Source organism: Monodon monoceros, unplaced genomic scaffold (genome assembly GCF_005190385.1).
Source record: "Monodon monoceros isolate NGI ecotype Baffin Bay Population unplaced genomic scaffold, NGI_Narwhal_1 Super_Scaffold_7, whole genome shotgun sequence".
NCBI lineage: Eukaryota > Metazoa > Chordata > Mammalia > Artiodactyla > Monodontidae > Monodon > Monodon monoceros.
The window spans coordinates 29,436,488-29,462,411 of NW_021703784.1; the positions used below are offsets into that span (position 1 = coordinate 29,436,488).

The window sequence follows — 25,924 nt, forward strand, 5'->3', positions numbered from 1 at the left end:
CAGTTATTCCAGCATAATTAATAGCATTCTCTTTCATTATTAAAAGGTCTTCATTTGGCCTATTGCATAGCAAGTGCAAATATCTGCTGAAGAAACGAATAAAACCTAAAACTAAGGTACAATCTAATCAAAAGGCAACTAAAAATAATTAATATGTTTTTGTATTTTACATGAAATCATATATATTCATTATGCCTCTCACAAACAATATCTGGTTCACCAACAATGTTCAAATCCTCTACAGCAACATGCAGCTATACAGGCATATTGCTCTACAATATGGCATTCTACTTACCCCTTATTTCATTTATATTCTAGCTTATAATTGCTGTTATATTTATATTATCTCCTTTGTGAACGTATGTTCCATAAAGACAAGCTCTTCATAAATATAAGCCCTTCATAACTGTTAGCTTTACTCCTTTCTTGCTGTCTCTCCTAAAATGCCTAACTTAACATCATATAGGTAATGGGCATTCAATAAATATTTTAAAATTTAGTGATAAACTTCCCTTTTATCCTATTTTTCTCACAAGATTATAAGAATACATTGAATAAATAAGATAAATTGTGTGAGATACTGCTATAAAAGCTATAAACCCAATGCTGTATTATTTTTTAAATAATTAATACCTCAAAATATTAATGGGGAGTTTATGGCTAGTTTAATATAAATGTTTCCTATAATACTATCAAAGAAGTAAGCAATTAAATAATTTTGGAAACAATCTGAATGAACTTGATAACCCTACCATGTGTCATATAACATCGAAAATGGTTTCAAATAATTATAAAAGAGTAGAGAACTTTATATAGACAGATAAATATCAAATTCTAAAACATAAATTCAAAAGGTAAAAGAAAACCTTCTAATTACTCATTTTGGGAAGAAACTGGCTCAAATATCCATGTTTTAGTATGTGACTACTGTATATGAAATCTAAAATCAGTTTGTTATTTATTTTTGGTCTTCAAGCCTCTTCCAAATACACTGAAGAAAGAAAATATTAAGTAAAGAGGTTTCTAATTTGTAAAACTTCTCTGAACTCAATCATAATATTTAAATAAAAGTTATAGAAAAAAGAGGAAAACAAATTAAATACTTGCTGTTTCATTTAGGTAAACAAAAAATAATTATTTAGTAATTGTGATACAACTACACTGCTGAAATAATTCAACTGCAATAAACAGGAGCTCTCTGAATGAATTAAAACCTAACAAACAAACAAAAAGAAGTTAATAAGAATGAGGAAAACAAATATTCACACATTACCCATACATTACTTATTTCACTTAGCTGTAAAAACAAAATAATAATTGAAGAATATTCTAATACAGTGTATGCAAATGCTCACCTAAGAAAGATCATTCCCATTCTAGATATTGTGGCTGGTGAGGCACAACTTAAATCATGAGTTTCAAATACAAAGTTAACATTTGGGCCAAACTGAATCCTTTCTCCACTGGGCATAGTGAGTAGTCGATTATCATCCAGAACAGAATTCAGAGATTCTATCCATTCAGGGTCAATATCACCATCACAGATTATCCATGAGCTGACATCTATTTTCAAACAAAAAAAGTAGAGATAAAAATAAATGCAATGATAATAATTAAAAATAAAGAATAAAATAATTATCACTTATTCTTTAGAAGTAATTTCCATATTATTTTATACTTCTGAAGCCAAATATAAAGAACAAAAAGTTGAACAAGTTGAAATTTTTCATGTGAATTAACACAATACAAATGTGTGGAGAACCCATGGGCAATCCTGGCTCAGCTGGTCAGAGACCCAGTTATATACTCTGTAATAAGGCTCTATTGATCTATGAACATACAGAACTGGATTCTCAGTAAAAGAAAACATGGTTTGCAAGACCTAGGTATTTCTACTTCCACAAGCTTGTGAGATATTCCTTAGACTTTTGTCTTCTACCATGTCATTAGAATGTATGAATGCTTGCTATGTAATAGCACTTTTAGAAAATATGAGAAACCTACTCCTTAGTGTCCTACATGAGAACTAAAAAATACACCACCATCAAATTTCTTTGATATATAAAAAGGTGACTTCAGAGGGGAGAAGCAGTGAACAAGTTGTGTACACAAGTCTTTCCAAAACAAACTGTTTTTAATATATATTTCCTAAGACAAAAGTGGTTTCAAGTTGTTCTTGGACCTTTGAAACAATTCAAAGAGGAAAATATCCCCCATAAAAGTGTGAGAAACAAGTACAGGTATATCTGGTTTTTATTTAGTGTGATAATATCAACTACATTGAAAATGAAGACACTATACACTGAAAATTCCTTCCAATGTCTTAAGACATTCTAAACCTTTCATTCACTGGCTTAGAAAAACAACTATTAATTAAATTATGATCTAACAAAAAGTAGGGAGTCTGACCAAGAATTCTGTTAAACACCAAGCCAAAAAATTTAGACCAGAAAGTCTACTATTTTATGACTCAAATTTTCAAAATTATTGAAAGCACTGTATTCAAACTGATAAGTTCAGACACACATACCAATTTTAATCCTAAATAAAAACTTGTTATCTTGCTTATTTATGAGGTATTATAATATCAGTTCAGCAATCAAAGATATTATGTTTATTCAGTAGATTAATCTAGCTGTAAACTATGTTTCACCCAGATTACTCTGAGTTTCTATTATAATAAAAGTTGCTATGGAATAACAGGTAAAAATGATAGCATGTCTTCACCCCTCCAAAGTAAAATATCAAAGTAGATCACTATACGGCAGTTTATGGTCATGTATAAGACCTGAAAAGGATAGCATTATAGACAACCTCTATCATCCTCTAAAAATTATTAAATAAATCAATAAATCACACAATAGAGACCAACCTTGAGGTTCTCGAACTACTTGGCGAGCACTATTTGTCAAAACACCATCAGACCATTCCCTTGTATCCATGTCAATATGGCCTAATAATTGATGTCTAGGCATAGCTTTGGGATTCATGGTATATTGTTTTACCACTTTGCCAATTTTACAAAGTGCTGCCCTTAACATTCTCCAAAGAGTTGATTTTCCAGCACCACTTGGACCAACAATAACAACTCCCATCCTCTGGCGTAATTGTTCATACAATTCTAAAGCCTTCTTGATCTAGTAGAAAAGAAACATGTTCATATATGATTTATAGTGTACAATCAAACACAGTTCTACTCTCATTCGACAATAGTTGTTCTATTTCAAACATAAATTAAGCCTTTTATTTCTTCAGTGGAAGATAAAGCCTTAAATAAAAGAATTACTAAACAAATCTGAATATATTTACAACATGATCTTTAAATTCATATTTCTTTAAAAAAAAGAAGTATGCTTTCCAAGTTGACAATACAATATGTTCACTATTGTCTTCACTCACTCATTCATTCAAATAAAATATACTAAATATTTTATTCACTTTGCTAATTCATTCATTCATTTATACCCTCTTTCCAAAAAAAAAAACCTGAGGAAAAAGTATTCATTTTGAACATGTACTTGTGCTACATAAAAAGACGTACGAAAGTGAAGTTCTCCTAAGAAATTGTCAAAGTTAAACTAAATCATACATAATCAACTATCAAAGACACATATGATGGATCTATTACATGCCAGGCTCCGTAACAGGCACTAGGAATAAAATGGTAAAACAGACATGGATCCCACCTTTCATGGAGACTACTATCTGGTGGGGGAGAATCAAATATTAATATTAATATTAATCAAATATTAATCAAGTGTGCAACTAAACATTAAATATGTATATACAACAAAGGTAAGGAAAGCACATAGCAAGAGGACCTAATTTGGACTTGAAAATTAGGGAAGGCTTTCATGAGTGAGTAAGATTTAAGTTGAAAGCTGAAAGATAAGTTGAAAGATAAAAGATAAAGATAGTTAATAAAGAATTAACTAGGAGAAAGGATCAATATATTATGAAGTATTCTTGACAGTTACCTGATTGGATATGATTTCATAGTTGGCCTCCTCAAAGACTTGCTTTAATGCAGCATTCAGTTCATCATATTCTACTTCTTTAAAGTCAATTCCAGGAAACACATCTTTAATCAGTGCATCAAACCGAGTGCAATCAGCAAATGTAAACTTTGACATTGTATTAAGCCTCAGTGCTTGTACCACAATATGACTTTCATTAACTAGAGAAAAAGTTTCATTTTAAAATTATTAGTTATGAATCTAATGACTATAAAAAGTCTTTACGTGCCTTGATATGCATTATTAGTAATTAAATGATGCACTAGAATTTAGTAACATTTAAAGACATATGCTATCATGTGAATTGGCAAGCTTACTTAACTATCTTTTAACTGCTGAAAAACAAGTATTACTGAGTTTTGGACTATTTTTCATAGAATTTGAATCCCAGGGTACCCAGACTTGAATTAATAATAAAAATCATTAACACATTTCTTTGCATAGTACTTTACCATTCTGATGTAATCCTTATAACAACTGTATAGAGTAAGGAAGTATTTCTATTATTATTCCAATTTTACACATGAGACCATTAAGTCTCTAAGGGTTTAAATGACTTATCTGAGAGAGCTCAGCATTAAGTATTATAGGTGGGATTTAATTCCAGATTTAGGTATCTTTCCAAATATACCAGCATATTTGCCTCGCAGAGATTTTTATCCTAAAACTAAAAACTAACAAACTGAGCAAAACTCTTTGATCAGTGTTGCTCAAAACTGGTTCATAAATCTATTCTTAAACCAAATGTAAATACTAATATCGCCAGATTCTTATTTTTTCAAGGATATTAGCTATTAATTGACCAGACACCTATATAAAGGCAAGAAACTATTTTTAGTATGGTATTTCTCTATAATTGTTTAATATTTCTATCTTTAAATATATATAAAGAGGCTTGGCTGCACTAGAGTTTATTTAAAGCACTGAACTCATAAGTAAGCCATCTTTATTTACTACAGGTATGGTTTATATATTTCATGAAAATCACCAGAGATAGACAACTGAAAAATGGTAATCTAAGTACTTCAACAAATACCTTATCTGCCCTGGTATATGCCAACCTAATAAAAAAGCTGTAGTTTCCTTTTTTAAGATGTATATTTTGATCATTTAAAGTCCAAATAGGTAATTTCATGTAGTCTTCTTTCTTATGTTATCTTATTTTCATGGTGATTTAACTTAAATTTGGATAGCAACCTAGAGGCTGAATATTCAGCCTTTCATGAAGGCAAACATCAATTGGTGGGGGTAATAACTTACTTTATATAAATGGGGAAAAAAAGTGGCAAAGTATAAAAAAATATGCATGAGTCCATACTGATCTGAATAAATGATTTAATAAATACATCATGGAAAAGAAGAGACAAATCATCTTTACGGAAGAGTTTCAAATTATATAAGCAGATACTCCCCCCCCCCAAGAGGTGGAGCTTAATCCTTGCCTCCCCACTTTCAAGGTGAGCTAGATTTAGTAACTGGCTTCCAAAGAAGAGAGTCGGGAAAGGGGAAAATAACTTTACAGTAGAGAAACCTGGAAAACATTAACATAAGTAATGAAGGTGAACATCACCAGTGATGTCAAATGGTTATTATGTACCCACTAAAATGAATTAAAAAGGGCACTCCACCTCTGCAGTATTTTTTTCCAAATGTTCACAACTCAATTAAATCATGAGTTAAATATCAGAAAAAAAACCCAGACTAAGGAAGAGTCTACGTGATATCTGACTAGGACCCTGTCAGGGTCATGAATACAAAAACAGACTGAGAAACTGTCACAGAGCAGAGGAGACTTAAGGAGACACGACAACTTAATACAACATGGCACCCTAGATTCAATCTTGGAATAGAAAGAGGACATTAATGATAAAGCAGGTGAAATCCAAATAAAGTCTGGAACTTAGTTAATAGTAATGTACCAGCCTCAGTTTCCCAGTTTTGACAAATGTACCACAGCAAATAAGAGGGAAACGATGGAAATGCTAACTTCGCAACTTTACTGTAATAAATCTAAAATTATCCTTTGCTCCAAGGTACTTTTGGGATTTCCCTGATGGTCCAGTGGATAAGACTCCACACTCCCCAACACAGGAGGCCTGAGATCATTCTCTGGTCGGGGAACTAGATCCCGCATGGATGCCGCAACTAAGAGTTCACATGCCACAACTAAGAAGCCCACATGCCACAATGAAGAAGCCAACATGCCGCAACTAAAGAGCCCACAGGCCGCAACGAAAAGATCCCGCGTGCCATAACGAAGATCCTGCGTGCTGCAACTAAGACCCAGAGCAGCTTCAATAAATTAATTAATCTAAAAAAAGGTATTTTTATAATCTTAAAATATTTCTAAAAAAGGGTAATTTTGGAGCCTGAACCAAGATGGGGGAGTAGAAGGACACGCTCTCACTCCCTCTAGCGAGAACATGAGAATCACAACTAACTGCTGAACAGTCATCAACAGGAAGACACTGGAACTCACCAAAAAAGATACCCCATATGCAAAGACAAAGGAGAAGCCACAATGAGACAGTACGAGGGGCACAATCACAGTAAAATCAAATCCCATAACTGCTGGGTGGGTGACTCACAGACCGGAGAACACTTATACCACAGAAGTCCACCCACTGGAGTCAAGGTTCTGAGCCCAACGTCAGGCTTCCAAACCAGGGGGTCTGCCAATGGGAGGAGGAATTCCTAGAGAATCAGACATTGAAGGCTAGCGAGATTTGACTGCATGACTCTGACAGGACTGGGGGAAACAGAGACTCCACTCTTGGAGGGCACACACAAAGTAGTGTGCACATCGGGACCAAGGGGAAGGAGCAGTGACCACAGGAGAGACTAAACCAGACCTACCTGCTAGTGTTGGAGGGTATCCTGCAGAGGCGGTGGGTGGCTGTGGCTCACCGTGAGGACAACGACACTGGCAGCAGAAGTTCTGGGAAGCACTCCTTGGTGAGAGCCCTCCCAGAGGCCGCCATTAGCCCCACCAAAGAGCCTGCAGGTTCCAGTGTTGGCTCGCCTCAGGCCAAACAACCAACAGGGTGGAAACCCAGCCCCACCCATCAGCAGACAAGTGGATTAAAGTTTTACTGAGCTCTGCCCACCAGAGCAACAGCCAGCTCTACCCACCACCACTCCCTCCCATCAGGAAACTTGCACAAGACTCTTAGATAGCCTCAACCAGCAGAGGGCAGACAGCAGAAGCAAGAACTACAATCCTGCAGCCTGTGGAACAAAAACCACATTCACAAAAAGATAGACAAGATGAAAAGGCAGAGGGCTATGTACCAGATGAAGGAACAAGATAAAACCCAAGAAAAACAACTAAATGAAGTGGAAATAGGCAACCTTCCAAAAAAAGAATTCAGAATAATGATAGTGAAGATGATCCAGGACCTCGGAAAAAAAATGGAGGCAAAGATCGAGAAGATGCAAGAAATGTTTAACAAAGACCTAAAAGAATTAAAGAACAAACAAACAGATTGAAAAATACAATAACTGAAATGAAAAATACACTAGAAGGAATCAACAGCAGAATAACTGAGGCAGAAGAACGGATAAGTGAACTGGAAGACAGAATGGTGGAATTCACTGCCACAGAACAGAATAAAGAAAAAAGAATGAAAAGGAATGAAGACAGCCTAAGAGACCTCTGGCACAAGATTAAACACAACAACATTCACACTATAGGGGTCCCAGAAGGAGAAGAGAGAGAGAAAGGAGCCGAGAAAATATTTGAAGAGATTATAGTCAAAAACTTCCCTAACATGGGAAAGGAAATAGCCACCCAAGTCCAGGAAGCACAGAGAGTCCCATACAGGATAAACCCAAGGAGAAACACGCCAAGGCACACAGTAATCAAATTGGCAAAAATTAAAGACAAAGAAAAATTATTGAAAGCAGCAAGGGAAAAATGACAAATAACATACAAGGGAACTCCCATAAGGTTAACAGCTGATTTCTCAGCAGAAACTCTACAAGCTAGAAGGGACTGACAGGACATATTTAAAGTGATGAAGGGGAAGAACCTACAACCAAGATTACTCTACCAGCAAGAATCTCAGTCAGATTTGATAGAAAAATGAAAAGCTTTACAGACAAGCAAAAGCTAAGAGAATTCAGCACCACCAGACCAACTCTACAATGAATGCTAAAGGAACTTCTCTAAGTGGGAAACACAAGAGAAGAAAAGGACCTACAAAAACAAACCCAAAACAATTAAGAAAAGAGTCATAGGAACATACATATCGATAATTACCTTAAACGTGAATGGATTAAATGCTCCAACCAAAAGACACAGGCTTGCTGAATGGATACAAAAACAAGACCCATATATATGCTGTCTACAAGAGACACACTTCAGACCTAGGGACACATACAGACTGAAAGTGGGGGATGGAAAAAGATACTTCATGCAAATGGAAATCAAAAGAAAGCTGGAGTAGCAATATTCATATCAGATAAAATAGACTATAAAATAAAGAATGTTACAAGAGACAAGGAAGGACACTACATAATGATCAAGGGATGAATCCAAGAAGAAGCTATAACAATTATAAATATATATGCACACAACATAGGAGCACCTCAATACATAAGGCAACTGCTAACAGCTATAAAAGAGGAAATCGAGAGTAACACAATAAGAGTGGGGGACATTAACCCCTCACTTACACCAATGGACAGATCATCCAAAGTGAAAATAAATAAGGAAACAGAAGCTTTAAATGACACAATAGACCAGAGATATTTAATTGATATTTATAGGACATTCCATCCTAAAACAGCAGATTACACTTTCTTCTCAAGTGCACATGGAACATTCTGCAGGATACATCACATCTTGTGTCACAAATCAAGCCTCAGTAAATTTAAGAAAATTGAAATCATATCAAGCATCTTTTCTGACCACAACGCTATAAGATCAGAAATGAATTACAGGGAAAAAAACATAAAAAACACGAACACATGGAGGGTAAACAATATATTACTAAATAACCAAGAGATCACTGAAGAAATCAAAGAGGAAATCAAAAAATACTTAGAGACAAATGACAATGAAAACACGACGATCTAAAACCTATGGGATGCAGCAAAAGCAGTTTAAGAGGGAAGTTTATAGCTATATCAGCCTACATCAAGAAACAACAAACATCTCAAATAAACAATCTAAACTTACACCTAAAGGAACTAGAGAAAGAAGGACAAACAAAACCCAAAGTTAGCAGAAGGAAAGAAAGCATAAAGATCAGAGCAGAAATAAATGAAATAGAAAGAAAGACAACAATGACAACAATAGCAAAGATCAATAAAACTAAAAGCTGGTTCTTTGAGAAGATAAAGAAAATTGATAAACCATTAGCCAGACTCATCAAGAAAAAGAGGGAGAGGACTCATATCAACAAAATTAAAAATGAAAAAGGAGAAGTTACAACAGACACCGCAGAAATACAAAGTAACCTAAGAGACTACTACAAGCAACTCTATGCCAATAAAATGGACAACCTGGAAGAAATGAACAAATTCTTAGAAAGGTATAATCTTCCAAGACTGAACCAGGAAGAAATAGAAACTATGAACAGACCAATCACAAGTAATGAAATTGAAACTGCGATTAAAAATCTTCCAAAAAACAAAAGTCCAGGAACAGATGGCTTCACAGGTGAATTCTATCAAACATTTAGAGAAGAGCTAACACCCATCCTTCTCAAACTCTTCCAAAAAACTGCAGAGGAAGGAACACTCCAAAACTCATTCTTTAGGGCCACCATCACCGTGATACCAAAACCAGACAAAGATACTACAAAAAAAGAAAATTACAGACCAATATCACTGATGAATATAGATGCAAAAGCCTCAACAGGGCTTTCCTGGTGGCACGGTGGTTGAGAGTCCACCTGCCAATGCAGGGGACACGGGTTCGTGCCCTGGTCCAGGAAGATCCCACATGCCATGAAATGGCTGGGTCTGTGAGCCATGGCCGCTGAGTCACCGTGTCCGGATCCTGTGCTCCACAACGGGAGAGGCCACAGCAGTGAGAGGCCCGCATACCGCAAAAAAAAAAAAAAAAGGCTCAACAAAATACTAGCAAACAGAATCCAACAACACATTAAAAGGATCATACACCATGATCAAGTGAGATTTATCCCAGGGATGCAAGGAGTCTTCATTATAAGCAAATCAATCAATGTGATACACCATATTAACAAATTGAAGAAGAAAAACCATATGTTCATCTCAATAGATACAGAAAAAGCTTTTGACAAAATTCAACGCTCACTTATGATAAAAACTCTCCAGAAAGTGCACATAGAGGGAACCTACCTCATCATAATAAAGGCCATATATGACAAACCCACAGCAAACATCATTCTCAATGGTGAAAAACTGAAAGCATTTCCTCTAAGATCAGGAAGAAGACAAGGATGTCCACTCTCACCACTATTATTCAACATAGTATTGGAAGTCCTGTCCACGGCAATCAGAGAAGAAAAAGAAATAAAAGGAATACAAATTGGAAAAGAAGAAGTAAAACTGTCACTGCTTGCAGATGACATGATACTATACATAGAGAATCCTATAGATGCCACCAGAAAACTACTAGAGCTAATCAATGAATTTGGTAAAGTTGCAGGATACAAAATTAATGCACAGAAATTTCTTGCATTCCTTTATAGTAATGATAAAAAATCTGAAAGAGAAATTAAGGAAACACTACCATTTATCATTGCAACAAAAAGAATAAAATACGTAGGAATAAACCTACCTAGGGGGACGAAAGACCTGTATACAGGACACTAAAAGACACTGATGAAAGAAATCAAAGATGATACAAACAGATGGAGAGATATACCATGTTCTTGGATTGGAAAGATCAATATTGTGAAAATGACTATCCTACCCAAAGCAATCTACAGACTCAATGCAATCCCTATCAAATTACCAATGGAATTTTTTACAGAACTAGAACAAAATATCTTAAAATTTGTACGGAGACACAAAAGACCCCAAAGAACCAAAGCAGTCTTGAGGGAAAAAAGCAGAGCTGGAGGAATCAGACTCCGTGACTTCAGACTATACTACGAAGCTATAGTAATCAAGACAATATGGTACTAGCACAAAAACAGAAACATAGATCAATGGAACAAGATAGAAAGCCCAGAGATAAACCCATGCACCTATGGTCAGTTAATCTATGACAAAGGAGGCAAGGATATTCAATGGAGAAAAGACAGTTTCTTCAATAAGTGGTGCTGGGAAAACTGGACAGCTACATGCAAAAGAATGAAATTAGAACACTCCCTAACACCATACACAAAAATAAACTCAAAATGTATTAGAGAGCTAAATATAAGACTGGATACTATAAACCTCTTAGAGGAAAACATAGGAAGAACACTCTTTGACATAAATCACGGCAAGATCTTTTCTGATCCACCTCCTAGAGTAATGGAAATAAAAACAAAAATAAACAAATGGGACCTAATGAAACTTCAAAGCTTTTGCACAGCACAGGAAACCATAAACAAGATGAAAAGACAACCCTCAGAATGGGAGAAAATATTTGCAAATGAATCAATGGACAAAGGGTCAATCTCCAAAATATATAAACAGCTCATGCAGCTCAATATTAAAAAACAAACAACCCAATCCAAAAATGGGCAGAAGACCTAAATAGACATTTCTCTGAAGAAGACATACAGATGGCCAAGAAGCACATGAAAAGCTGCTCAACATCATTAATTATTTGAGAAATGCAAATCAAAACTACAATGAAGTATCACCTCACACCAGTTAGAATGGGCATCATCAGAAAATCTACAAACAACAAATGCTGGAGAGGGTGTGGAGAAAAGGGAACCCTGTTGCACTGTTGGTGGGAATGTAAATTGATACAGCCACTATGGAGAACAGCATGGAGGTTACTTAAAAAACTAAAAATAGAATTACCATATGATCCAGCAATCCCACTACTGGGCATATACCCAGAGAAAACCATAATGCAAAAAGACACAAGCACCCCAATGTTCACTGCAGCACTATTTACAATAGCCAGGTCATGAAAGCAACCTAAATGCCCATCGACAGACGAATGGATAAAGAAGTTGTGGTACATATATACAATGGAATATTACTCAGCCATAAAAAGGAACTAAATTGGGCCATCTGTTGAGCTGTGGATGGATATGGAGACTGTCATACAGAGTGAAGTAAGTCAGAAAGAGAGAAGCAAATATCGTATATTAACGCATATATGTGGAACCTAGAAAAATGGTACAGATGAAGCGGTTTGCAGGGCAGAAGTTGAGACAGAGATGTAGAGAACAAACGTATGGACACCAAGGGGGGAAAGCGGCTGGGGGTGGTGGTGGAGGTGGTGGTGTGATGAATTGGGAGATTTGGGATTGACATGTATACACTGATGTGTATAAAATTGATGACTAATAAGAACCTGCTGTATAAATATATATATATAATTAAATTTAAAAATTCAAAAAAAAAAAAGTAAAAGGGTAATTTTGTTTGGTATACTATCTTTGAAAGAGAAAATCTCCATGTGTTTCTAAGGTTTCTGTTCTTGTTTCAAGACTAGACAAATTTTCAAATTCTATTCCAGACCTACCAATTCATGAACTTTGGGTGTGGGGTCCAACAATCTGTGTTTCAACAAGCCTCTAGGTGACTCTAATGCCTGTTAAAGATTGAGCACAAGTGGACTAGACTATTCCTCTATATACCATAACTATTAAATATTTAATGCATGTTTAAAAGTTATGATGAGACATAGGTAAAAATTAGGAAAAATCTCAATAAATTATGGACTTTATTAAAAAATTATGAATCAATGTTGGTTCATTAGTTTCAATAAATGTACAATACTAATGTAAGATGTTAACAACAGGAGAAACTGGGAGAACGTAATATTCAGAAACCCTCTATACTATATGTATAACTTTTATATAAATCTAAAACTAAATAAATTAAAATTTATTTAAAAAAATAAGATTATAATTGGCATAATGAATCATACCTTTTTGTTTAACACTAGTTTTCTTCAGCTGTCTAAGAAGATTTCCACTTCCTCTCAGAACTGTCTTCAAAGCTCTCAAACCCCAGTCATAATGTTGCTGAGGTGTCAAAAGTTCTCTTAGGTAAAGACATGGAAATCATAAGTCATCAAATAGCTATAAGAAATTATTTTTGTAATCATATTAAAAGAAATACAGAATCTAACTACTAACACATAGAAATAATTCCTAATATTACATTAGTTTATAAAAATGAATCAAGCAACACAAAATAATCACTCAAGTAAAATGTTAAAGATGGATGGTTCTCAAGGATCAGGATAAACCTTTCACAAACTGGCTATCATCTTAATGAAGACACTAAATGATAACCACCTGTTACTTTTATTCCTAAAGTCTTTAATCAATCCATCTTGCTCTCAATCTCTGACACTCTAGTTCTCACTGTCTCTTAAGTAATATGGACCAGAATTCTAGGTTGTCCAAAGAAGCTAAAAGTCAATCTCTATTACTAAAAATCAGACCTAAAAAAAAAAAAAAAAAGTGAAAGATTCCCTCCAAACAACAGTAGGCTTTGAGTGGTCAGCTGGTAAATTAGTTTAGTAAGTAACATTTAGCTGGAGTACTCCAATAAAAATATTTTGCAGAAAAAAAGTGAAATTGAATTAATAGTATTTATGAAAAACAAGCAGTTTTGAGCCAGACGTTTCTGTTATTCAAACTAAAATCTTTCTTACCAACACCTTGAGTACAATACAAAATTGTACTTATGAAAATCACCAATATGAAAATCACTGAATAGGTAAATTGGACAAATGTGAAAAATGGTCATTAATAACCCTGATCAATCATGGAACTATAAAATATTAAAATATTTAAAACAGGAAAACTCACCTGGATAGATTGAAGATAGCTACCAATTTTCTGCCCAACACCTTAGCATCTTTAAAGCCTTCTGAATAGAGAATAACTTCTGCAATAAGCTCATTGTCTGGACGAGACATGGCTACTGGCCTGAAAAGCTGTTTAAGATTATCAGGCAGTTTTTGTCTTCCTCCATAACCTTTTCCAGCAGGATTCATAGTGATAAAAATTCCAGAATTAGAATTTATTTCTACCTGGAATATTAATTTAAAACATAGGCATCAAATACTTGAAACTATAACTATAAAACATATTGCAAATAGAAGTTTTATTGTGACATATTTTTACACATACATCTTATACCTTAGCCAAAAGCAACCACTAGTGTGCTAAACATCTCCTTACTCAACATATAATAAACTCCTTAGGAACTACACTACTTTATAGAGGCTCTTTACAATCAGTTTTTTGAGGCTGAAAGTTTAAGTGATGGTAACTAGTTTGAATGTCTATTCATTCATTCAACATATGTTTACTAAAAGCCTTCCTTGTGTTAGGCACTTTGCTAAGTACACAGAGACAACATAACTCTGAACTAATGTCAGTAATAGTTTATGCCCTTCTGGAGTTTATAGGCTATTGAATATTTGAAAGAAGCAATCATAGTTAATAAATGCTATAAGAGCAAAATATCATGAGAGTATCTAATAGGAGCATTTTCAACAAAGCACTAAGAATAGAAAGGCAGAATTATAATGTATAAACAATGAGTGGGCAATTAGGAAGTAGAAATACCTAGAGTAAAAAACCTGGCTATAAAGGAAAGAAAACAAAAAGTGTGGTTGGAAGGAAAGATGAATTAAGGGAAGGTTCGCTTATGTTTTAATTATATTAAACATTATATTACAGTATCATTATATCTAATATAATATAATATAATATATTAGTAAGAAGGAAAATATGTGATTATGTTTAAAAGCCAACGAGAAACGAGTAGAAGGACAGAGATTACTCTGAAGAGAAGGTCCCTTGGAAGCAGATTCCAAAGTATAGATGGAAAAATTAGTTTGAGTTGGGAAAAAGGACAATTTTTCTTTCTAAGAGGAGGAACTGACAAAAAATGAACAGGGTAGAAAATAAATTTTGATGACAGCGAGGTAAAAACTGAAGAATTTCTCTTTTCTTTGTTAAGAAAGAGTTGAACCATCATGTAAGTAACAGGCAAGTTAGAAGGGGTCCTACTTTCTTGGTCTACCCTGAAAAACTTGTATTGGGAAAATGTTATGGGAAAGAGGATAATTTCACAGTTCTTTCAACTTTCAGTGTATTCACCATTACACATTATATAGAGAAATCTATGTTTTACATACAAATAAGTTTAAGTTCTAATGACATGAATGTATACCTCCTATGAGGAGAAGTGAGCAACAGAAGAATAGTTAAGTATTTATTGTTTTAAGATTCATATAGAACAGTGAGTAAAAACATGAATTTCAGAATTAGACAGACGTGGGTTCAATTTCCAGCTCCACTTCTTATGTTTAACATATCAAGCTCTAGTTTCCTCATCCATAAAGTTAAAAAAATATAATAGTACCTAAGTCAAAGGATTGTTATGAATACTAAATGAAACAATGCATGAAAGCACTAAGCACAGTGGCATAGAGTGTTTGATAAATGTTAGCAAATATTATTATAACTGGATTATTCAATATCAAAAGTTTGAAGATGGGGTTTCCCTGGTGGCGCAGTGGTTGAGAGTCCGCCTGCCGATGCAGGGGACACGAGTTCATGCCCCAGTCTGGGAAGATCCCACATGCCGCGGAGCGGCTGCGCCCGTGAGCCATGGCCGCTGAGCCTGCGCGTCCGGAGCCTGTGCTCCGCAACGGGAGAAGCCGCAACAGTGAGAGGCCCACGTACCGCAGGAAAAAAAAAAAAAAAAAAAAAAAGTTTGAAGATGAATGGTGGAAATGGGACCCAAAAAGGGTGAGAAACTCAGAGACAATTCACAGGTAAAAAGGTTTAACACACTGGTCACAAATTAGAAACAGAGGTGCCAGGAGAAATAAAGATAGACTGTTTGCCTGAGTATGAGTAACACAAAGTCTTATAAAATAGTTTAATTCTTTAAATTCCCAATATATGCTATACCTCCTTGCCAAGCAGTTCACATACAGTTCTATGATTCTTCAAAGCATCTTGAATTGTCTGGATTTGCATAGAAACTGCTGACAGTACAGATTCTTCTAGTCTATTGAATTCATCAAAACAACCCCAGGCCCCACACTTCACCAAACCAACAAATATTCGTCCCATTGACTTCACATCGATGCCCTTAAAAATAACAATAAAAATTATATTCAATAAAAATAATTAAAATCTCTAATAATAATTTAATACTTTATGTCATTTAGTGAGAAGGTAATCATTTCACCCATCTATACCTCTTTAGTTCTTTTTTAAGCAGAGATTAAATAGCTACTCTTTCAAAACCTAGGATGGTTTCAAGGAGTAAACAAAATAATTCATGTGAAAGTGTTCTGAAAAGTACACAGAACTAAACAAGTATAAGATTTTGTTTCAGTTATTCTTTAAGTCAAAATACACACAATGTTTTGAAAATGGTAACTTAATAAGAATTTAAGATTTTTCCTCTAATATAAAGCTTCATTCTGTATTTAAAATTATTTCTATGTAATAGTTCTCTTTAGAAAAGTTTTTGGACTACACTATGTGCAACCTCTCTCCATTTTACTTCTCAAATAAAATCCACTTTCAAGTGATTTAAAAGAAGAGTGATTTTAAAATAGAGCATTTCATATATAAGTATGTGAAAACTATTCCAAACATCTAAGACACTATTATAGCATTTGATAATTATTTATTCTACCTCATCACAATTAAAAACTAAAACTTGTCTTCCAAGAAGTCCACCTAAAGCCTTTACTGATTCAGTTTTTCCAGTTCCAGCTGGTCCGTACGGATTTCCTCCAAGTCCCATCTTCATGGCTTGAGTGAGAGTTAAGTAGCACTTGTCTGTCAGTGGAGTGTAAACCAGCTTGGGAGCATTACCCTACACAAGAGAAATATACATTTCAAATATACATATTCTATTCAATATGTACAAATATTATATAGTGTAGTTAAATAGCAATTCTAGTTAAAAATTTAAAAAGGCAAAAAATAGTTTAAAGTTGTTAACATAGAAAAAATATACAAAAATTTTTTTAGTAATTCAAGAAACTTTCTAAAGCACAAACTGGAATTAAACTTAGTTATTTCTCAAGCATGTATTTTATTCTATCCTCAATTGACATACTGTCAGGTTTTCCAAATAGTCTCTCAAGTTCTTGATAATGTCACAAAGATATACCTCTAAGGCAGGCAAATCCAGAAACGGTATACAATTATACACTTTCCAATACAATTCAATATAATTATGTACAATAATCATCCTATTTTGTATTTTAAAATTCATGTAAATTACTTCCTGGAAGCTTACAATCTTCAAAAATCAGAACTACTTTGGAAACCTCAAAGTATAATTAATTTGAAAAACTCCTTATGAAATTAATAATCTTAACCTATCAAATAATTCTCAAAATTTCTACTAAATTTTAGCGGAAATAGAGTCCAATTCAAGCTGCATTTTATAGAGTTTTTCTTTAATTTAGGTGGACAGATTTGGGTCTCAAAATACATTTCCTTTTTGAACGAGCTAGCTGGCAACTCTCTTGACATATGCTTATTAACATAAATGTCAAATATATCCTTATGATTGACTCACTATGATGGAAAAAGACAGAGAGGATACAGCTGGATTTTTTGAGAACAGGTTACATGAGCTAGGTTATTTGCTTGAAAATTATTTTACCTTACAAACTGAGAATATTTAACAAACGTACTTTGAAATATTAACAATTGCACTAATTTTGGCCTTGTAAAAGGAGGCACAAACCAAATTGTTTCCATTGAGGTTGCCTAATATTCAATTCTCTTTAGATTAAAGCTATATTTCAATCTGTATAAATAAATGCTGCTCTAAGAAAAGGTACATTTAGAGAATTCAGCACAACACTGCCGTTATGTTAACTTTTTTTGTATATAGAATTTTTTCCAATATAACATCTTTTTAATTATGATGAAATAGAAGACAATAACACAAAAAAATTCTTAAAAGTTACAGCTAAAATAAAAATAACTCTTTCATCCAATAGCAAATTTCCTTTAAAGTAAATAATTTCTAACTGGAAAAATTAAACATTTCTGCCACAAGTCATACCTGGTACTCATAAGTATACTGAAGTTCAGAATCCACCATTTGAACGTAACATGTGTGATTGCTTTTCATATAGAATCTAACTTGTTTTTTCCAAGCCCAGTCTTCAGTTGTATGAACTTGAACTTGGTTTAACTGCTTCACCACATCAATATTATGAATAATATCAAGAATAAGTGCTTTAAGTTTAAGCTCCAGAATGCCAGATTCTGTATACAATTAAAATAATTGGGGAAAATGTTAGCCTGTGATTTATGTACTTTATGATTTTATATACACACACACACACACATGATTTCTCAATAAATGAATTTAAATGGTAATTTCATGATACATTTGAATAGTATAGTAATATATATCATGCAAGTCAAAAGAATGTCAAATCCACCAATAAGAATTGTGTGTATGAAAACTAAGATATTAAAATTCAATGAAACCAGGGTTCTGGTTCCTTATGCAAGGGAGTAAACACACTCAGCCTGTCTCTCCCTCTGAATGCAGGTGTAAAACACGGACAACATACATTGAACTGCTGTTTAGGACTCTGAAAAAGTAAAGAGTATCAGGCAAATTGGGGAAGGGAAGAATTAGAAGTGCCACCAAACCAGTGGTAAATTTACCTTTTTTCTTTTTCTTTTTCCTCTCTTATATCCATGGGCCTGGATTCAATGCTGCCAGAAACCCATATTGGTGTGGACAGAGAGAGGTCCAGGAGAAGGCTTTTAACTCAGACTTGAAAAGCAGAAAAGGAGTCTCAGCGCTGGCAGCTGAGACCCAGAAATGCCTAAAACTCTGAAGGAAGGGAACTGTCCTCTGAAATCAGAGGAGCTATGATCCCAAGACAGTGGGACCAACTCAAATTGCTCTTTTTCTCTCTTTTCTCCCATCAACTGGTCCAAGACATGGGCACAGTCACAGAAAGTGTGAAGGAGAGTACAGTACATGAAACTCCAGCTTTCTGGCCAGAGGACCAAAAGAGGAGCCCAAGGGAACCACAAAATCACTGCTAAGACCATGGAAGGGGAGAGGATTGGGAAAATGACCCTATAAACTTTATGAACTCTTGAGCTCAGCCTGAGCTGTGCAGACCTCATTCTAAACATTAAACCAAGGACTTTGATAACTGGCCACTAGGTGGCACACATGTGGGGAAGATCTCAAGAGTATAGCAAAGACAGAACAGACATTGGAACCACAACCCACAGAAAGCTGGCTGAAACTTGCAGCCTGAACCCAACAAGATCACTTGCTAACAGAAAAATATCAACATTATCCAGCAAATTTAAATAAGACTCAGACTCTTATAACACAATATTCAAAATGTCCAGGATACAATCCAAAATCATTCAACATGAAAAGAACCAAAAAAATCAACTCACATCAGAAAAGACAATAATAAAGGTGAAATGAAGATATTCTCAAGAGAAGGAAATCTGTAAGATTCATAGTCAGCAAACGGGCTCTAAAAGAAACACTAAAGAAAATTCTTCAAAGAAAGAAAATGACAGCAGAAGGAAACTTGGAGCATCAGGATGAAGGATGGGCAACAGAAATGGTAAGCATCTAGATAAATATAATAGACTATTCTCAGGTCCTTTAAAATACATTTGACAGTTAAACAAAAAAATTATAATCTCATGGAGTTTTCAATGTATACAGATATCTATATACATTGAAAACAACATAAAAAGGGGAGGATAAAGAAACCCATATGGTGGTAAGGTTTCTACATTCCACTTAAAATAGTAAATTATTGATTCTAAGTACAATATAAAAGTATGTATATTGTAATTCCTAAAGTAACCTCCAAAATAGACACACAGATGATTGATTGACAGACAAAAGCACAATAGATAAATTAAGATAGAATACTAAAAAAATGTTCAAATAACCCAAAAGTAGGCAGAAAATGGAATATTTTCCCATACCAGTATTCCCTGGATCCTCAGAACTTGTATCAATGTTAGTATAGTGCTCTAACTTATTCACCAGTTGTGTTTCAATCTGATGAAGACTATGATCTTTGATGGCATTTTCTACATCTTCAGTGAATTTAATCTGCTCTGCCAAGCATAATATCTAATGAATAAAGAGAAAAATTATTTTTTAAAGCTGAATTTACTTAGAAATATTTTATAAATTTAAGGAAAGATACCTTTTTCCAAATTTCCAATTACATATTGGACCTCTCTACCTGAATGTCTTACTGGCACCTCATATATTAATAGAGCAATACATTTGTAGAAAAAGCATGTGTGATGCAGCCCAAGCTTACTTCTCAGAGCTCATCTTTTACTATTCTCCTATAGGCCTATTTTTGGGTCTTAGAGCCCACCAAGCTTATTATAACCTAAGTGCTTTGTACTTTCTTCCCATGACTCTCCTCATAAATGGCTTCTTTTTAACCAGTAAGATGCAAAGATAACAGAGTATGATGCATTCTATTTAATAAAAAGAGTAATCTTCTAGCATTCCAAAATAATCTCTCAGTATACTACTGAAGTCTACAATTTCAAAACACCAATTTTATCCTAAATTAAAGTCTGTCTTAATCTTTCAGTCTAATACCCATAAACAGAAACTAAATACAGATCAACTTCATGTTTACATAAAATATGAAATATTAATGCCATTTGAGAGGATTTCTATAATATTATCAATATAGCAAGGTTACTGATAAAGCAAATGATACATTTAAACACCAGATTTTGTAAACTTGTATTACAATACTTTGATACAGTTCTTAGGTGAACAAGGAAAACCAATAACCTCCTTTAAACTAAAGACATGATCCATCATCGTATAAAAACACTAAACCTACTGACCAATTAACTACTGAACAGATTGTTTTTTTCTTATATATACCTTTTAGCATCCAGAAAATATCATCAAATGCCTCTATTTATCAGATTAATCCATTATCTATATATAATTTTAATACTTAATATAGCAGGCTAAGCTGCTGTTTGCTCTTAGAACATTGTACAAATACCACATTAAGTTCTTTAACAAAAGAGAAAGCCAATTAGCAACTTTGCAGGGCAAAGTCACCTCTCATACTTTATAGTACAAAACTCACCAGCTTCTTTAATCAAGTATATGGTGAAGTGTTTAAACAGATCCAAATCTGCTTTGTGAGAAAAGACTTTGCTTTTTAATTTTCATATGAAAATCTTCACTTGCCACCTTGAAACTAATAGTCATATATATGGATTTCCACTCAGGCAATACTACTGAATTTCTGTATTATAAATAAATTTTAATAATAATGCACATCGATATCTCAATTTTTAACAGTCTGCTATACGATTTCTATGAGAGGCTAACAGAAATGATGCTCAAGATACAGTCTTAACTAATTCTCGTGTCACATTACCATTAAGATACCTGGACAAACACTAACATTGTCTAAAATGTAACGGTCGCTAAGGGTGCTCTGCAAACATTATATAATTTAACCTTCAAAATGAGTTGCCGTGGAGGTATTATTATACCCTCTTAATTAAGTGTCAAAAGGAATCACTCAAAGTATAACTGGAAAAGGTAGGATTTGAACCAAGGTCTGTCAGATTTTTTCTACTTTATCATGCTGCCTCCTTCCCAGACCAGAAAGTGCTTTCTCTACATTATTTCAGGTCCTTACAAAGATGTCTTTAGAGAACTGAATTAATAGTACACAGTAACCTGTACCAGACATTCATGTAACCAGTTATACTATTCAATCCCCTTACATAAATGCTCTTGAGATAATTTTTTCTTAACATTAACTGCTAATAAACTAGAATTCTTTGTTTTGATAGACTATGAACTGTATACATGTTTAGTAGTTCATATTTTTACTTGACTGCTCAGAGCCCAGAACTAAGTTTCAGGCTCAAATCCAGCAACATTCTTTAGCCTGTAGCTCCCAGTATATCTCCTGATATAACTGTCATTTACTCAATCTAATTATTATGCAATTCTTACTTTTGTATATTTTTTAATATTGTGTCTTTTACTCTAAGTCAATTTAAATCCTACCTGGAAGTTGACAGAGTACTAGGAAACATTTCCAGAGATAATAAAGCATTTTAACTCTGACTTTCAATGGCATTATTATTCATCAATGACTACTTTTATTTTTCTCTAAGAACTTAACAAGAGTTTTTAAACATATTTTAGTTTGACGTAAACAGCTAAAAGATACAAAATGATATGAGTGATAAAATGGCTAAGAATCCAGAATGTTCCAAGTTTCCTATTTAATTTCTCATGCTTTAAAAGAACCAACATAAAACCCTGTTCCAATAGCTACTAAATGTTTTAATCTGAAAAGCAAAAAATAGTTAGGTAGATTTTCCTGTGAGAAATCATAGAACATCTCAATGCCTGCCTTTCATAGTCCCTAAGAACTAAAGTTCCTGATATCTTACCTCTGTAGTGTTAGTCTCAACCAGCAATAAAACTAATCCTGAACAAGGCAGGATATCTAACCCAAGTCTTAGTGCTACACTTTAATAAGGCCCAGAACAAGTTTTGTAAGACACATATCTAGCATCCAGTGTTTCAGGAATGAGCTCCTATGAACAGTGACCTGTAGCAATCTCTATAACAACCATGAAACCTAGCGCTCTTCTTCCCTGCCAAAGTTCTAGTTAAGTACTGTGATTATGTTTCAGACCAACACTAACACTACTAAATTCCCACCAGCTCCAACCTCCTAGATGAGTCCATGGGAAGGGTGGGAGACAATGTTATAGATCCTGTGCCTCTCCATCAATGATGGACTAATCATCTGGAACCAGGAAACTAATACATGACTAATTCTGCCTCCCAGTTCCACTCCCCAATGGCCTGGGTAGCTTAGATCTCAGCAGGCCTTCTGCTTGTAAGCATCTGAATTATGGCAAACTAATGGAGCTAGAAGAGAATTTCACTATTGTGCTACTCCTCCCTCACATTTAACAGCTGAGGGACTGAGACTCAGATATTAAGCAATTAGTCAATGTTAATTGTTAGATAAAGAGAAAACAAAGATCCCAGTTGTCTAAGCCTCCTGACCTCTAGGTCAGGGATCTTCCAATGACACCATGCCTACCTGTACTCTAGACATAAGCCCCCTTACCTGTGAAGGGAAAAAGGATGGGTCAATTGCACCTTGAGAACTTCGTCCAGCAGTAACACATTCCGTCAACAACTCTTTCAACGTTTGCTTCATTTCCAAGGCTAAATCATTTAACCAAGTCTGAAAATAAAATTAGAAAATATATTATTTCTTATTACACAAGTCATAAAACAAAAACACAAGCTAATGACTCTATTCTTTTATTTCAGGAGGAAGGTTATAATTTCTTATTGACTCTCACACTCCCAAAATGTGTTGTATGGTATATAATTTTTTATTAATAAATGATTTAAATGAAGAAAACTATTTTTTCACCTCTTGGGATAATGTTAAGTGTGAAAACTCAAAAATTTGTAGTTAGTTATCACTATCACCATCTATACCAACCAAAAAAACATGAACATTTAAAAACTAACCCATTCATTTCATCATTATGATAAATCAAACTAGATAGGTGGGCCAATAAATTAGAGTCACAATGACTAGGTAAGTCCCCTGGCTCACACTATCCTGATGATCTTATATTCAGAAAGCTGTAACCATAGGAAGGGATTGCTTCATTAAGGTGAACCATATTATTTAAGGAGTTAAGATCCTTCTTCAAACAAAACTAACTGTTTCAAGGTCAAAACAATACATTTTTCACTCATTTGATTATAGATAAAATAACAAAGGTTTAAACTAAAGTTAAAATAATAATGATGATTAATAAAAATAGCATGAATATTTAAGAATCACTGCTTAACTTTTAAAAACTGTATCATTTGCAATAAAATATAAGAGCAAAAACTACAATCTTAAATAGCTTTTCATCATTACCTTTTTTAAGTTCTAGCTTTTTACTGTTTATCTTTAGAGCACTTTCCAGTATTAAAAATAGCACAAACTTTTGCCCAGTTCAAAAGCCACTGCAGCTAAAGTGTAAGAAGCTCTCAGTGCACGGCAGCAGACACCTACTCTGCTAATCATCACAAGAGCTCCCGGAGTGCTGCACTACCCCCAGCTGCTAAAAGCTCTTTCTCTCTCTGTTCATCCAGTCCTAATAAAATCACAAGAAAGAAAAACAACAAATCTCTTCACCAAATATGGGAGCTACTTAACAAACCTTCTATCCTTTCAACCACTTGATTTATATACTCAACATCCAATAAAATGTTGAGGCCTAAACAGGAATGGACTTTTTACTAAACTGTACAGATACATGCATGATAAGGCATGGCCCTGACTTGCAGTTGAAAGATACCTTTAGAACTTATAAATTACAATCCAATGTGTTACATCCTATTGCTGTTGGCTTTAGCTGTATAACTGTAATAGGCTTTTGACAGTTCACTTCTAGTCCTGCAGAACCAATTAATCAATAGTTGTACTATAAATGCACTAGTTTCAAGTTTACTTGTTCATTTAAATCATCTCATACAACTCAGATTTTAAAGAAAAAAAAAAGAACAAAGACTTATTGAGCAGTTATGTTCCAAACACTATAGTGTACCTAAAGCCAATTATCTCATTTAATTTTCAACAGAAAGTCTTTGCTAGTAGGCCTCCCATTTTACAGTTAAGAAAACTGAGACTCTAAGTTATATAGCTAATAAGTTGTGGAGCTACAATTAATATCCAAGTCTTCTTGACTCCAAAGCAAAAGTTGTTTTCAAAATTACATGCTGCCTTCCAAAGACTAAAAATACATATTCTCTTTAATATCAAATCATTCTGAACCTAACAAAACAAATTATTTTTTAAGATATAAATTTCCAAAAGGCCTAAATCAACCAACTTACTCTACAAATTGACTGAATTAATTTTGATACAAAGTTCATATCATTAATTCTTTATACTTTCACACTTGAAAAAGAATTACTTACCTCTACGTTATTTGACAGAAGAACTTTGTTTTTAAAAGGTACAACTTCTCCCTCTAAAGATTTCATTGCAGTTATATGTTTTGATTCCTCATCAAAGCACACACTGTTAATGCCTACATTACAAAAACAACAATTTATATGCAAAAGTTTTATTAAAGACATAATTATTAGACAGTATATATAATTACCACATAATACATAAAGTATACTTCATAACATAGAATATATTTGAATTATATTAATTCAGTTATATAATGAAATAGAACAGCTTTTCATAACCCAAAACTGGAAACAACCGAATGCCCACCAGATGAATAGAGAAACTGTGATATATTTGAACAATTGACTATTTTAAGCAATAAAAAGGAATAAAATATAGTTTTAGGTACTTGAAACCATTATGATGAGTGAAAAAAACAGGCACAAATGAGTGCATAAGAATACGTACCAATGATTCCACTTACATTATATGAGACAAAAAGATAATAGGAAAGGGGGAGAGCAAAAAAGACTTCCCTTCCCCAAAATTTGCACTCACTTTATAGTATATAAAAAAACACATTACCTAATTTTGATCTTTAGAAAAACCCTATGTTATTATTTACAATTTAAAGAAAGAAACTAGGTTTCAGAGAGGTAAATTAATAACTAATAAATAGTAGAGGTAGAGCTCAAAAGCAAGCTTTCTGATTCCAAGAGCTCTTTCTACTATCTTCCACAGGCAAAATCACAGTTACAGATATAAGCACTCTAAAGCTTCAGAT

General features: G+C 33.9%; 1 protein-coding gene across 1 annotated transcript in view; it reads right to left on the reverse strand.

Annotated features, from left to right (window-relative positions):
- The window catches only part of DYNC2H1 (dynein cytoplasmic 2 heavy chain 1), a 364,114-nt gene that overhangs the window by 278,849 nt on the left and 59,341 nt on the right, over window positions 1-25,924 (reverse strand). Inside the window, exons 29-39 of the mRNA XM_029208148.1 lie at window positions 25,161-25,273; window positions 23,296-23,415; window positions 20,120-20,270; window positions 18,195-18,400; window positions 16,803-16,985; window positions 16,064-16,246; window positions 13,943-14,166; window positions 13,051-13,166; window positions 3,978-4,177; window positions 2,873-3,137; window positions 1,356-1,563 (exon numbers count right to left, since the gene is read on the reverse strand). Of these exons, the coding sequence (XP_029063981.1) occupies window positions 1,356-1,563; window positions 2,873-3,137; window positions 3,978-4,177; window positions 13,051-13,166; window positions 13,943-14,166; window positions 16,064-16,246; window positions 16,803-16,985; window positions 18,195-18,400; window positions 20,120-20,270; window positions 23,296-23,415; window positions 25,161-25,273 (1,969 nt within the window). The remainder of the gene's footprint in view (window positions 1-1,355; window positions 1,564-2,872; window positions 3,138-3,977; window positions 4,178-13,050; window positions 13,167-13,942; window positions 14,167-16,063; window positions 16,247-16,802; window positions 16,986-18,194; window positions 18,401-20,119; window positions 20,271-23,295; window positions 23,416-25,160; window positions 25,274-25,924) is intronic.